At 42.3% G+C, this 15,808-nt stretch overlaps 1 protein-coding gene and 1 long non-coding RNA gene across 2 annotated transcripts in view; one reads left to right on the top strand and one right to left on the bottom strand.

Moving 5' to 3' along the window:
• Positions 1-15,808, top strand: part of LOC134617588 (cadherin-2B) — a 152,494-nt gene that overhangs the window by 120,709 nt on the left and 15,977 nt on the right. Inside the window, exons 6-8 of the mRNA XM_063462882.1 lie at positions 370-551; positions 14,186-14,442; positions 15,435-15,571. Of these exons, the coding sequence (XP_063318952.1) occupies positions 370-551; positions 14,186-14,442; positions 15,435-15,571 (576 nt within the window). The remainder of the gene's footprint in view (positions 1-369; positions 552-14,185; positions 14,443-15,434; positions 15,572-15,808) is intronic.
• Positions 376-8,112, bottom strand: LOC134617589 (uncharacterized). Its single transcript, XR_010091549.1, has 3 exons — positions 8,013-8,112; positions 988-1,104; positions 376-479 (listed from the first exon to the last, which is right to left on the bottom strand). It is a non-coding gene; the product is annotated as an uncharacterized LOC134617589 (long non-coding RNA).

Raw genomic sequence — 15,808 nt, 5'->3', positions numbered from 1 at the left:
GTAATCTTTTCTTTTTCTTTATCTCCTCAAACCCTTCTGTTTTTTTAAATCTTAGGCTCTTTTAATTTAGTTTTTTTCTAACAGTAGGTTTTCTGGCCATATTCTACCTGTCTTTTAATAATATCTGTGCAGAGCGCTCAAATGCACACTCTGCTTTTATCTCTCTCCTTCATTCTCTCACTTCTTTTAATTTAAACGCTGCCTTATCGCAGCAAAATGTTGTAAATATTGGCTCAGCGCAGGTGGGGAACAGCAATTTGAATACACTTCAAAAGACAGAATTAAATGTTTAACTGACAAATGAAGCGTATCAGAGCTAATGAAATGACAGCGCTCCTCTAATATGTGCCGTCGCGTGTCTCTCCCCAGGTATGTGGTCCTTCTCCGTTTCCGAGCTGGCCATCCCGGGCGCTGAGATAGGACGCATCTCCGCAACGGACGCTGACCTGGGTGAGAACGCCAAGCTGGAATATACCATCCTGGAGGGGGAGAGCGGGGACACGTTCAATATCACCGGAGTGAACCAAGAGGCGGTCATCACGCTCAACAAGGTGAATGAAGGATGACAGAGACTGAGGGGTGGACAGATGGAGGGAGATATTGATGAAAGAGTGGGCAGAAGAGGAGGGAAGGGTTTCGTAAAGGTTACCACAGATAGTGGCTGAGGAGGAGAAAACCAGAGCTAGAAGAATGAGCAGTAAAAGAGCGCACATATGGAGTCATTTTGTAAAGGTAAAAGGCAGCAAAGGAGACAGGAAACAGATGATGAGGGGGAGGACAGACGATGACACGGGTAGTGTAGGCAGGTCTGTAGAGAGCTGTTTTGTTTTGCCTATGAGTCGAAGCACAGCTAACAACATGCTGCCTAAGCCCATTAACCTGGAATTACCTGGAAGTAAACAATAATGCTATATAAACTCACACAATTCATCACTGAACAGCCCTTTCAGCGAGGACTTTAATACGGCTGAGCTGCATTCTTCTTACCTGTTTTCCTTATTTGTCTCCCGTCGAAGAAGAGTGTATTGTTGGGTTTTTTGACAAATGAATCTCCGGCTTGATTCCACTCACTGCGAACCAGCCTCTTTTTATCAGCACCTCCATCTGTTTAAAGCAAACATAATGAAATATCTCAGCAAAACTCAATCCAAAGCGTGACGCATCCAAATGCAAATGCTTGCAGTGGCAGAGTTGAGTGTCATTTTTTCGAGGTGGTTTGTCTCCGGCCTTTTAGCACATTCTCCATGCAGAGCATTTGCATGTACAAGAGAATCAATAAGGCTCTGGCTTTCTATTTTGAGTTCAGTTGGAAAAATGCTATCATGCACAAATGATAGAACAGATCATTAGCCATGCAAATGCAGTCTATATGGATGTCATTTAAATATCTTGCCCTGTGACAGCTGGGATATGCTCCAGCCCACCCCCGACCCTAAAACTGGATAATCGGAAGAGAATGGATGGATGTATATTGTTATATACTATAGAAAATCATGGTTTGTGTTAAAATAGCTGTATTAACTGCATATCACAGCACAAGCCTCTCCTTCATTTTCTTGGTTATCAGGGTGATGAGTCCTGTAACCAGCGTGAATCCCACCACATCTAATTTTTGATTGGTTACATGAAATTAAGCCACAGCGATACCACAAAGACATTTGAAAAAAGAGATATTTTATGTTATTAACAAGAAGGTTGTCTACATAGACACCATTCATCAACTTAAGTTGAGGTTGGTGTTCATTTTTGTAAATGATGGTCTTATTTACAGAGTAAAATAGATAATAAAGCAGGGTTTGCCTTAGCAGATGGTTAGCTTGTGATTGTCTAGACATCCCTGTATAAACATGCTGTCTTTGGTTTATCAGTCAGAACCATCTCTCACTCAGGGATTCATGGTTCATGTCTGGTTTAATAAAAACGGGATTGCAACAGCCAAAAATGCTCAAGTTGAGGCTTTAAAATGAGAGGTTGCAGTTGTTACATCTATTCTTTATATAGAGTCTGCTTTTTAACCCCAGCAAGAATCAGCCCCAGTTGTTTTTTTAATGCAGGCTGCAGATGGATAGATCCCTTTAGTGTAAAGCTAGAATTTTTGGTTTCAGTCATTCCCTAAGCTCCCTGCCATGCTGACTGATCACCTTTTTGCACAGATGTATGTGCATGGTGGAAGTGATGACTGCCAGCGTGCCTTGTATCCGTATGAGGAGAGGAATCACTCATGCTCATGTGTAGTGTGCATATGAGCAGGGCTGTGGTAGGCTAATATGAGCTATGGTGCTTTGATTTTAAATGAGCTCTTCAGAAGTGCCGAAATACATGTGAGTCGCCTTTATTGTTGTTAGCTGTTTCTCTGACGTGTGATATCAGTCACTCAGTCAGAGAGCGTGTGCTTCAGCACGTGTTGTGCCACCTGTGTTATACTGCCAGGTGTCATACCCATGAAGCTGCAACAAAAGAGAAAGCATCATTTTGCGTGTGCTTGTGATCCCATGCAATATGATCAATACAATGAAAAGACTGCATCAAAAAAATCACCTGTGTAACCAGCGTAACGCATTCTTCCTCTGCCATTGAGCTCCACTGCACACGATGAGTATTAAAATCTTATCAATGAGCCGCACACCGCACAAGGCCATGTGTCCACTCACAAAAACAAGCACATATTGTAGACTTTCTTTCACACAAGCCCACATACAAAGTCCTGATGCAAAAATGAAAAATACCACAGCTAGCACACCAGATCTGCTGCTGGGAATTCAGCGGAAACTTCAGGAAATTAGTTAGTCTGTTTACAATAATGAGTGTACTAATGTGAAAATTCTTTTTGTTTTTCATTTACTTTTATACATTTTTTTATTAGGAGCTAACCCTGGACCTACAAAATACACACCCTCCATAGAAAGCATTAACATATTAGTCCAATTGAATTTACTGGCAATACACTGAGAAATATATGGAATATTTCCAGCCACCTTGCTAAGTACACCTGTACAACTCCTCATTAACTTAGATATCTAATAAGTGTTTCCCAACCTTTTGGAGCCACGGCACATATTTCACATTAGAAAAATCACACAGCACACCACCAAACAAAAATGTCACAAAAAGCATATTGATTATTTTTCCCAGCAGACCAGGTACAGCGGAATTGGCTCGGTTTGTCCCCAGTATACCTTTATTGCTTTCTTCTGAGCACTACTCATGCTAGGGCCTTCATCTGCGTCAGAAGTTTCTAAAGGACTCAGGTCAGATTGACTACTTTTTCAGACTATTATGCAATTTCTTCTTCATCTGCTTCTGTTTTACTGGCAGTTGGCAACCCATTTAATTAGAGCAGGCAGTTGTACTGCCCTCTAGTGAAAGAGAATGTAATTGTTCTGCCCGTTACTCATGCTGGTCGCTCAGAGTACTGATCAGGTGAAACCAGACAATCTTCTACATCACATCTGATCATTTCTCACAGCACTGTAATAAGCCAATCATATGGCAGCAACTTGCCATATGCATTTTAAAAATAACCTTTTTATTGTCCTGTGTTTATGGATTTCCAAGCATGTATTGGCAACTGGGACGGTTGCAGTGCCCTCTGGCACTATTCAACATCAACACTACCACATGGTTGAAGGGTGTTTCTCCCATCTGTCTTAAAATTTTCATTTACTGTCCATTAAAAAGGCCGACACAGATATATCGACAAACAGCTCACTTCTGCTGATATATCAGCGTGACCTAGTCTGAGTAACTGCTGATCCAGTGAGCGAGAGGCCAGACTGCTTCAAGCTGATAGGAAGGCATCAGTAACTCAAATAACCAAGGTACACAGAAGATGACCTCAGTAGTTTACTATTTAGTAAAGAAATTAAATTACTAATAATAATAATAATACAAACAGCAATGCTCTTTTTAATTGTACATAATGCAAAACAAATGCCATATACAGGCAGCTATAGTACATGATATGGCTCATTGTATGCTCAGACTGTCTGTGTGTCTCTCTTTCAGAATGACTGACATAGCGCTTCTATACTAAATAGGGCTCAATTAGTTCCATCTATTAAAACTGCATAGGCAGAAATGGGTGCTTTTGACTGCAATTCCCCAGGACCCCAGTACATTTGAATGTTTAAAAAAGCACTAGTCACAGCAGATAGCAGGAAACAATGAGTCACAAACTGATTGGCCAAATAGTGACAAACTGGAGCAATAGATCAAAGCATTTCTAAGATGTGACAGACACTTTGCCTCTGGGGTCTGTGAGAACCCCCGTCACCAGGATGAGGTTTTTGTTTGGTTGTAGCATGTTTGACTTTATGGTAGCGCTAAAGCTATTTCTTCAAAATTTGTCACACTCCTTAGCCAACCCGGTGAGTTCTATGCCAGAGTGCTGTAGAGGAGAATCCATCTTTTAGCTGGACAACGCGGTTTTCTTCCTGGTCGTGAATTGCTGGACCAACTTTTAATCCTCTCGAGGATATTGGAGGATGCGTGAGAGTGGGCTCATAATACTCGGCCAGTTATTCCACTGTATCCCTTTGGGGAGTTCCCTTATGGGAGCTTGGTTTGTATTTGCTGGGAGTAAATAAGAATTTTTATATTTTAGATAACTGGATGTAAAAGTCTACACACTTTGTGCCTTTAAATTCCATGAAAAATCTTTGCAAATGCACACGAAGCTTCTGAGACCTTTCCACATCGTTTTTGGGAAATGCAAACTGCAATCTGGCTAAATCTGCAGAAAAAACAACAACAAAACAAAACAGAAAAAAAAGCTATTTGTATTCAAAAATTTATGTTGTTTTTATTTTTGCTGGTGAGTGCCTGACTGCACAGATGTTTTGGTTGGTGTACTGGAAGCCATGCAGGTGTGCATACCGGTGTATGCGTGCGCATGTAAACGCTTGAAATTTCTGTGAATTTATCATTGTGTCAGTTCTCAGCCTTGGGTTTGCAGGATTCGTTAAAAACAATCCACACCCAGAGGTGGCGTGTAGAGCAGGATTTCCAAGTTCCTTTGAAGAGACGCGCCGAGGTAGAGCGAGGACTGGATACGGTGAGAGGTGCAAGAGAAAGAAATCTAAGCCAAAGACCTGGGAACAAGGCGAAAGAGTGCGGGTGGAGAAGGAAAGAAACGATGGGAGAGCTGAAGGAGGAATGTTAAATTGAGGCCCTGTGAGGCGGTGACAGCAGAGAGTGCGGTATAACAAGGGGGTTAGAATAAGAAGCGACCGAGAGAGAGATGCGCAAAGAGACAGGGAGAGAGACACAGGGACAGCAAGAGCTACCAAATCAGTGACAGCCATGGAGAAATTAGCTCAGCTATAGGCTGCGAAGCACAGGAGGTTAGAAATACCCATCCGGAGAGACAAGCAGACAAAAAAAGCAGAAAAAAATAAATAATAAAAAAGAGAGGTACAGTTATTAGGAGAGAGGGAGACAGCATGGCGACAATAAGACAGACTGAAGAAGAGTCGGGGAGAATAGGTGAGCATCAGCATGTAGCGAAATGGTGAAAATCACATGTAAACAAATACACTAAAGACCTCCCACCTCCAGCATTAGCTGCGCTGGATTCAGCCACAGACGCAAGGCAAAAAAAGTACAATTAATATTTCAACATGGCCTCCTCTGCGCTGCTTTACTCTCTCTGCAAAGGCACCAGAGAAATAGATTAGAATAGATTAGAGCAGGCTTGCTGCTCCAGTTAAATAAAACTGGATAATCACAGGTTACATGTGGATCAATTCTGAATGCTTACAAAGTGGAACATATATTGAATATTTACAGATGCTGCAAGGCACAATTTCCTGAGTATTTACAACAAGCTGTAGCCCCAGCAGTATTGGGATTTAGGTGGGGGGTAAAGGTGGGTGTGTTACACAAACTCTGTATGTGAATTTAAAATAATCTGACTTCAGTAGGTTAAAAGGATTTAGCCTTTCAGGGAATTCATGCATAACTAATGGAAATCATGTATGATTTGCTACGATTAATAGAATTAAACAAACAAAGCATAAAATTAGCGCTAAGCTCCCCCTCACTTTATACTTCGTGAAACAAACAAAAATAAATAAATAAAACAAAATGTGTGTGTGTGTGTGTGTTTTCAAGCGTGCGTATGTTTGGGTTGAGTTAATAATGACTCATATGCCCTGCTGTCCGTTTCCCAGAGTCAGAAGGCTTTCACAGTGCGAAGAATTTAAACAGAGGAGTGAGATGATCTGTGCGCCTCCGGAGAAGGAAGGATTTCCAAGTGGAACAATTTGTGTTGCCACAGAGCTGGCCTTGACCTCGCTGGTCATCTCACTGCTGTGGGCTGAATCTCTTTAACCGCTGATCTACGGCGTGCATTCTCTCACAGGCAGAGATACAGAGAAACGAACACGCACATCTGCACAAGCACCGATAAACCACACACATATATATAGATATACAGGCACGCATCAATATAGCACACTTGACCTCGCAGCTCCCTGTTTAAACTTTGGAGATTGAAGAAAAAGAGCTACAAGGAGAAATGATCGCTTATCTGAGGGTGGGGAGGGCTGCGTCTTTACCTCAGAATGATGGTAGGTGGGTCGGAGCGGCAGGAGGGTTAACAGCAGATTAGAAGGAAACAGGGTCAAAAGAGAGGGGAGAAGAGATTTGGGGTGTGTAAAATAAGACAGAGAGAGAGAGAGCGTAAACGAAGGACGCAGACAAAGAATCAGACTCTGGATGGCGCCCCTTTGAATAGAGAGGAGGAGAACATCCCTGTGAAAGGGTGAGGGTTAGGCGGGGACACGCCATAGAAAGCTGGGTCATTAACAGCCTGTAAGTCTGGGTGACGACTGAAGCTGCTTATCATTGCTTATTTACTGTCAGTCCCACAGAGACACCCCCTAGCAATAAAAAGATTTCCCTCCTCCTCTATTTCCACTCTTCCCGTCGCCCCTCTCCTCTTCCTCCTCCCATCATCATCAGCCCCCCTCTCTCTGCATCTTGTTACTCTCCCCGTCTGATCTCCATACATGTCCAAAGAAAATGCAGTGCACGGGAGACACACAAGCTCACATGCAAACACACACACACACGCCCTCCCCCACCTAATATCTGGCTTGCTCCCTCACCTCGTCCTCGCTCTGTTTTGTGTCTGGAGGCCATGTCAGACAGTGTGTGCTGTTTGTGGCTCTGACTCAGCCTAGGTCTGCCTCATTTGCATTCACACATGGAAACACACATTTCCAGACGCAAACAGGCACAGGCTAATACACACATCAACAACCCATTCACTCTTTTTGAAACTAATTTCCTCTTTCCAGTTTCCTCTTCTTCTATAGTCTTTATTCTATTCCTCTCTGCTCCCTGACTGGTCAGCGCTGCTTTGCTGCAGCTATTTACGTACACATCGACTCTAATGAACGTAAACATTCCTGCTAATAGATTTTTGATACAGCATGCGAGTGAGGCCACAGACTAAGGAGCAGGTAATTTCAGAATTAGGAGAACACTTTGCACAATAGTAATTTCTTGACATTGCTCTGCAGCAGTGCCCCCTAATGGCTAGCGGATAACATTCACGGGGGAGGGGGGGGGGGGGGGGGGTCGCCTGCTGGTTAAAGCTTCCTTGAATTTTCAGTCCACTAATCAGAATGAAATTAACTGGAGCAAGAAGTAGAAAAGAGAAAGACTCAGCTAATAGGCAGAGGTGCTTTACATGCAAATCAGACAGGTGATAAAGGGTCTAGTGTGTCTGGCAAGCTGAGGTCACACACATTAAAAAACCAGAGACTCTGAACACAAACATAACATAATAGCCCGTTTTCAAAATACCTCATTACACATATACTGAATTAAGCAGCATCTGTATAACAAAGTGGGATCACTTGACGCAACACTAAACATGTCACAACATCATTAAGAAGAATCTGGCGGCATCCCAATTCAGGAGGTTCCTTTTGAGGTATGTTTACGGGGGGGGTGCTGCGAGCTGTGTAAGCCTGCTATTTGCGCGCTTTTCATTTCCTCCTTACCTGGGGGACAAGCTAGCTCACGCGTGTGTCAGTTTGCAGTTATTATTTCCATATGCTCTCACTTAAAACGGCTGGCTAATCCTCGGTCACACGCCAGCAGCGTGCCCAGGATTATCTGTGTTTGTTTTCTCACGCGGAGGACAGATTGTGTTAATCTCCTCACAGGGAAAGAGAGAGAGAGGGAAAGAGAGATGGAGGAAAAGAAAAGAAGAAGAGAGACCAGTGTATTGCTTGTAAGTTTTCTTAACAAAAAAAAATTGAAAAAAGGAAGACACGAGACCTCTGAGAGTTAAATAAGACAGAAGACAAGAGACAAGTGACAGAGGGATGGGGAGGCAGCAGAGGAAGAACAAAGTCAAAAGGGAGATTTAGGAGAGTCTTTGTTCTCTCAACTCTGCAGTAGTGCTTGTTGGCAGAAATGTCCAAAGCTGAGTTTGTCATCAGACAAATGTGATGTATGATCTTGATTTAGAATGCGCAAAATCAAAAAGGAACTCAATCTGCCAAGGACAGCGGGGCGCTGAGCGCACACTACAGACCATATATATACACACTGTGCTGCGTACACCCACTCGCATGTGTGTTCACCCTAAATCACACAGGCTTCCATAATCTTTTTTTATTTTACATCTACTACGGTGAAGGCAGGGAGAATCACCTCCTCAGGGATTAGAAGCCTCAGCCGCCCATTAATGTACAGTTATTGTACAGTTATTGTGCAGTACGCTCAATGTGCGCGCGCACACTACCGCGCACTTTCTCAGTCAAGCGTGCATGCCTATGGCTCGGCCTCTTTGAGGAGAGATGTATTATGTATTGCCAGTCTTGCATGCAGGTTAGCTAATTAATTTCTGCTAACTGTGAAGCAAATTTTAAAAGGTATAGAATTTGAATTTCAAAACAGACCGTTGGAGCGCCGCATCACAGGACACGAGGTTACACTTGTAGAGCGTGTGGGCGGGGAAGCGGAGGGGGGGTGCTAACTAGGAGTGAGAAAGTATGTATGTGTGTGATGCTGATTTAATGATTATTTTCAGTTTGTTGACTCTTCTGGGTGAATATCTGTAAAGGTTAGGAAATGAAGCCTAGTATTAAGTTTTGAAACTGCTTGTTTTATTTAAACAGTGTAGAACAGAGAGATTCGTCAATTTTCAGCGATATAAAATGAAGGAAATCTACTGGGGAAAAAAATCTAATAAACTCAAGGTGAAACATCACAAGCAGATTAACTTAACAATAAATTCATTTACTGATTTTTTTTTTGTGTACAATCCCTTTATGTCATTACCTTGTTAGACATTTCCCTTTGACAGTGTTTTTTACAAGACAGAATCACCCAGTTCTGTACTCAGGAAAAAACAAGTCTGATTCATTATCACGTTCATCCACCACGGTGTGCGAAAACCTCAGGCAATTTATACTGTAGGTTTAGATTCTTATCCATCACATACAATACCATCGGAGAGGCATTTGATTGGTCCTAAATTCATTCTGCAGCAGCGCAACAACCCCAAACATGCAGCCAGAGTCATAAAGAACTATCTACAGTGACAAGAACAGATGGTAGAGCCCGCAGCCCTGGTGTCAACGTTATGGAGTCTGTCTAGGATTACATGAAGAGACAGAAGACACCGAGAAAGCCTAAGGTCACAGGAGAACTGTGGCAACTTCTCTGACATGCTTCCAACAGCCTACCTGCCAAGCAAAACCTGTGCATGGGCATCCAGAGGACCGGTGCTTTTCTCAGGGCAAAGGGTGGTCACATTAAATATTCATTTGGTTTGCATTCTGTAAGAAAAGGCAACTTTATGGCATTATATCAATGGTATCCAAACCTTTTCTTTTTTTAAATGCTGTATTTCATGCAGCAAGCAGCTCTCAAAGGTGCGGACAGGAATTAGAATTAAACAACATAAGGCTCGGGGGCCAGAATTGACCCTGAAAGACTCCAATATGGCCCACGGGATGGCTTTGGAAAATGTTAAGGGCACAAATTTTGGACTTTTAACTGTATTTTCATTTGTTTTTTAAAGGTTTTTTTTACTGATAAAGACCTCCTTAAAACATTCATAGTACATCTAAGAAAGTAATAGATAAACAATTAAATGAAATAGTATTATTTCATTATCTGCTATAGAAATTATTATTTTTTACATTGCAATTTTTTCTCTAATATTAGGATATATCAGGGATTTAACCTCCACTTAAGACCACAAATATGAGATTGACATCCCCGCTTTAAATGTTGACACCTTTAAGGAAGAAAGTATTAATAACAGTGGTTTAGCACCTCATCATAACAAGACGATTCCTGTCCGAACCCACCTGAAGGCTGGTGCTGTCTGTGTGGGGATGTTCTTCCTGTGCTTGCATGGACTTGCTCCCACAGTCTAAAGACATACATATTAGATTAACAGCCAGTAGGTGTGAGTTTGAATGGTTGTCTGTCTCTCTGTGCTGGCCTTCCAAAAGACTGATGACCGATGGATGGATGGATTACAATGTGCAAGTAGTATTTTTTCTTTCTCTTCATCAAGTCAGACTTGATTTTCCCTCTGTTGCTGCAGTCTGCCCATAACTTATTGAGAAAATTCACATTGTGTGAAGTCCCACTACCTCATTTAGCATACAGTGAAATTGTTGAATGCAGCAAGATTGCCATAACCGTGAAGTACAAGCTGCAGGGGAATCGTGACAAAATGTGATATCTTGTCAGCGGTTCAAGAAAGGTAAGAAACTGAATTCAAGCAACACGGACCAGAATATGAAGATTAAGACCTGGTTCAGCTTTAGATGTACAGTATTTTACTTTAGATCACTAAAACAACAGTATAATGGCAACCAAACGGCTGACAGTATTATGCTGTAACGCTCATATTCTAACTAGCACTGCACTATAAGATTTTTTTTACAGTAAGAAACTGCTCTAGATTGCAGTAGGTCCAGTATATAATCACAGTTTCATGCTAGCTAATCTGGCTGACAGTACTTTACTGTAATTTTACAGGGAAATTTGTTACAGTGTATCACTCAGCCCCATCTCCTATTCTTTTGGTCTCCACTACCTCTGCAACAGCCTTCTTAAATTAATGTTAAGCTAAGAGTTCAAGCTGCTCTAAATCACAGTCTCAGCCTTCAGTGAAGGTGGTGAGCCAAGGGTAAATGAAGTCAGCGTTACTGCTTTCTTATTCGGCGCGTAAGGAAGACGCCTGGGGTTTGTGCAAGTGACATGCAATCAGTTGGTGGCTACGCTGCTTATGTAGCTAATGTCAGCAATCCACAGCAAAAATGCTCTGTCAAATTTCAGGAAAACCATTTTAAATATGAGCTTTCTTTGGCTTGAAATAGGCCAGAATTTGAACCTTTGTTCCTTGTGAGAGGACATTTGCAACAACTGGATGTGGAACCTCACAGGTCCTCCAACATGACATGTGTATGTATGTGTACAAGTGTCTTACGAGTAAATGTGAATACATGAGTGAGGACTTTTTTTATGATATCAAAAAGTAAAAAGGTAGACGAACAGTGGGGTCGCTGTGTCCTTACTGTAAGGGTGTAGGAAGGAGAAGGATGAGTGTGTGTTGTGGTTTGTCAGAGCCGGTGCCCTGTCGCGCGCACACCAGGGAGGGAAAAAAGATAGGTGTGGGCGGGTAAGTCGGGGACTAGGTGATGGAGTGTGTGAGGCAGCAGAGGAGGGGGAGCGGAGTGATGGAGTGCTGGGTGGAGGGGGGGCGGAGGGTGATGAGTGTGTGCTCACAGTGTAAGTGACACCTCTCCTCCTCAGACAGATTGTCTCTCTCTCCCTGTAATGGGGACCCCGTTAGAGAACCTTTTCCCTCCATCAACCCGCCTTCTGCACACACACTTTGTCACCATTCCCATGTCTCTCTCTCTCACACACTCTGTAACAATTTTTCTTCTGTATTTATTTTGTTCTATCTGCCCAGATATTTCCACAAATTGGCTACATTTCTGTGCATTTCAATTCGCCCCTTTCTCTGCATAATTTTTAATCAATCTGCGCCTCGTTCTGAGACCGCTGATTTTCTGTAAAGCAGTTTACGCTGGTTTACAGCTCAGAGAGCGAGAAGAAAAGCGAAGGAAAAATAGCAAAAGAGAGATCAGAAAGGAAGGAGAGGGAGGATATCAATATTCCCACTGCCGGTGGGATCCTCACAATGATTTTCTTCTCTCCTCCTGTTTGAATCTGACAGCGAAAATTCTGCATAGCTAGAGAGCCCATTTATCCCCTGTCCAACATAGTTCCCTGTGCCAATCACACTGAGATGAATTATATGCGTACTTACTTTTAAGGACACTCAGATACTCACAGAGGATCTGAGGATACACAGGCTCAAAGAACCACTTGTACTTCCACGCACAAGTCCACACACACACCTGCCATTACCTCAAACAGGTATTTTGAACCAGACCCAAACGTGTTCGTTTTCTGAAATGTAATCAACAGCAGGTGTATGTCAGGGTGCGTGTGTGAAACAGTGGATGTATGTGATTGCTTGTGTGTGCCCGTGCCCTCACTAACAATCATCTCAGCAAACCAGATCAGAGGCTATCTCTTCGCTTCAGAGGCGCCGCGCTGGCGGGAGAGCGGCGCGCAATCACAAAGACACCTCAGACAAATAGGCTTCATAACTTGTCTGTAACAAACAATCACTGGGGCCTGAACCCCTATCCCAAATGAAATCTCTCGCACCTGTGTAGATGCAAGGATACAAAGGAATTTTTAATGCTCCTCCGAGTCAGGTACGAGTCTCCATGGTGATACCAGAGTCGCTATGGTGATAAAGAGATGGCGTTCAAAACAACGGAAGCATTTTTATGAAAAATGTGAGGGAGGGGGGTCTTATCATGAAAATATATTCTTTATAGAGCCATACAGCCCAAACCATTTGTACTCCTAATGAACATATGCGCACAAATGCAAGTTTCATACACTTTACAGGGTCTGAAACTATGCCTACCAGCATGTTTGCAACATTGTAACACAATATACAACCTGTCAGGTACCCACCAACACACTTCCCACTGTTTTTGCTAACACTGCAGTACCATATGAGCTAGATAAAATGGTCATAGCAACTACTCAGTGTAGTCTGCATGCACATAGCAACACTACACTGTAACAAATGTACTTGTTAAAATAGAATAAATGAAGACAATTTTTACAGTGTGCCCACTGTAATTATTCGTGTACTGTAAAAAACCTTTCTGTGCTGTACAGAATTGAAGATTTATTGTATAATAGTTGTTCCATTACTATCACACTTGTTGGCTTGTTTGGCTTATACAACTATTTAAAGCTACCTAAAACCTTGGAAGCAGACCATTTAGATTCCTGTAAAATTGCTGGATTAAACCAAAAGGGCTTCAGTTTGCTGTTAATACAAATTTTTTCCTTAAAGTAGGGTAAAGCTTTATTCACCAAAAAACATTACATTGCAGTTCAAAATATTCTGTATTTTTACTTTTAACTCTCACCAACACAGTATTCAGCTTCCTCGAGCTAAACTCTACAGATATACATCATCCATTCTTAGCATGTCAACATTATCCAAACATCAACTCCAGAAATGTCAAACCAACATCCAAACAAGTAGTTACCTCGGCGTTGAAGCTCTGAAGAAGCCTTTCAACTTTTTTTGAGCATCCGGAGTCTCATTGGCAATGCTGTAACATCAACGCCTCATGAATGTCTTTTCCGACTTCACACAAAACCCACCATCTAAGCATCCACCCACAACATCCTTCAAAGTATCGCTTCAAAAAATCCAAACGTCACAACATGTAAGGTAACCAGAATATTATTCACTCTAAATTATTCTTAGATGCTTTAGGATGTGACCGTTCTCTAGCCTGCGCGAGCTCTTATCTGTTGGAAGAATTCATTATTTTCCATCTCTCGGCTTTAGATATGTAATTTAGCAGTCATTTGTGGAAAATTTAGTGTGAGAAATAGACCAAATGAAGGCACGTTAAAAAAATCTGATGTTTGTAACAGTGACATTTGCATAATTTCTCGCTTTTAAAAAATGTCTCTATTGCTCATTTCAAAATATGTAAATGCATAAACCTTAGATGATTATACTACGCAAAAAAAACCCCTTTCATTTTACACAACTGTAAAGCTTACCTCGTTCTTCTCTCCTCCACAGGCCGTAGACTATGAGAGTCGGAGCTCCTATTCGTTCTCTGTTGAGGTCCTTAACCCCATAGTGGACCCCCGCTTCCTACGTCGAGGCCCATTTAAAGATCGGGCTTCAATCCGAGTTGCAGTCCTGGATGCGGACGAGCCACCGAGGTTCTCTCGGGCCAGATATCACATGGATGTTTCAGAGAACTGCCCGCCGGCCTGCACAGTGGGCCGAGTCAGTGCAGTAGACCCCGATACTGGTCTGACCAATAATATCAGGTAGAGTACAAAGCCTCTGCATTTCAGCAGGACATGTAGTCTTCCTATACATTTAGGCTGGAATTTTTCACTGTTGAGATAGCGAACAGCCTACCTGGGCTCCTTTTGAACAGGTTATTTTTAAGAAAAGCTAGTCTTTCCAGTTTTCATGGTGAGATAGTAGCTGTAACTTAATCTTTGGTGTAAAACATGACACTGGTATCAGTTTTATCATCTGCCACCCAGGAAGAAAGCAAATAAGCCCATTTCTCAAAATGTTCCTCTCAGTATTTGCCGTTTATGAACTCATAACAAAACTGCTTTACAGGAGTTTTATTGCTGAAAGACAAATCAAGCATTTAATGGTGCTGGGACTTATATATATCTTCATTTGTTTTACTGTTTTAGAGGATATCATTTGTTTTTTGTCCAGCCACAAGCAAGGGATAGCCAGGCTTTCTGAATTAAATTCAAACCAGGCTCTTCAGCTAAAAGAAACAAGACACAACAATAAGAGCTAACCAAATAAATGTAAGCCAACCAAATGCCCACACAGTGTTCCCACGAGCCAGACAGAAACCACAGACGCTTGCAGCTTCCAGTGCTTCGCTTGTGTTTGCGGTGGGTTTTGTCTTAAATAGTATGAGGAGGGAAGCAAGCGATTTGTCTGTAAAAACCACAGAAAACCGTGTCCCAATTAAAAGCAGAAGTGCTAAAAGCGAGTATGTGGGGAGGAATGATAGCTGGTATATTCATGGAGATATTTAGATAATCGGTAGCACTTCAAAAGAACTCTTATCAGCTGTGATAATCTCACTATATTAATTCTTTGGCCATTTGAATGCCGACTTCCTTATCTCTCCCTCACACACTTGCCCTGTCTGTTTCTTTCGCTCCGCACCCCACTGCCTTCCCCGCTTGCATCTTCCTTTCACTCATTCTTTCGATATTTCTCCCTGCCCTCTCCTCATTTCACCCGTCTATATCCTCAAACCCAACTTTCTCTTCTTCAGGTTCTCCATTGATCCTCAGTCAGACCCAGAGGCTCTGTTTCGTATCACACCAGAGACCGGTCTCATCACCACAGCGATGGAGCTGGACCGGGAGCGTGAGCACTGGCACAACATTACAGTCATCGCCACCCAGAGAGGTCAGAGGTCACTCTTCTTACAACACTTAATCCGGAGACATCGTTAGAACTCGTTCATTGGATTATTTATTTTATTAGAGCTAACCCTTGACAATGAAGCTAGCATTTTCCCCACCTCTGACACCTTAACCACTGATGAGTAAGAGGTTTAAGAGACTAGAAACTGTGTTTTTTACGCTATCTGAAAGGCACAGTATCCACTGTATGATGCAGTTTACTAAGCGGCTTAGCTCTCAA

Source organism: Pelmatolapia mariae, linkage group LG18, assembly GCF_036321145.2.
Source record: "Pelmatolapia mariae isolate MD_Pm_ZW linkage group LG18, Pm_UMD_F_2, whole genome shotgun sequence".
Classification (NCBI taxonomy): Eukaryota; Metazoa; Chordata; class Actinopteri; order Cichliformes; family Cichlidae; genus Pelmatolapia; species Pelmatolapia mariae.
Note: the sequence above shows the minus strand (reverse complement) of the source record. Positions and strands in the feature narration are given on the sequence as shown.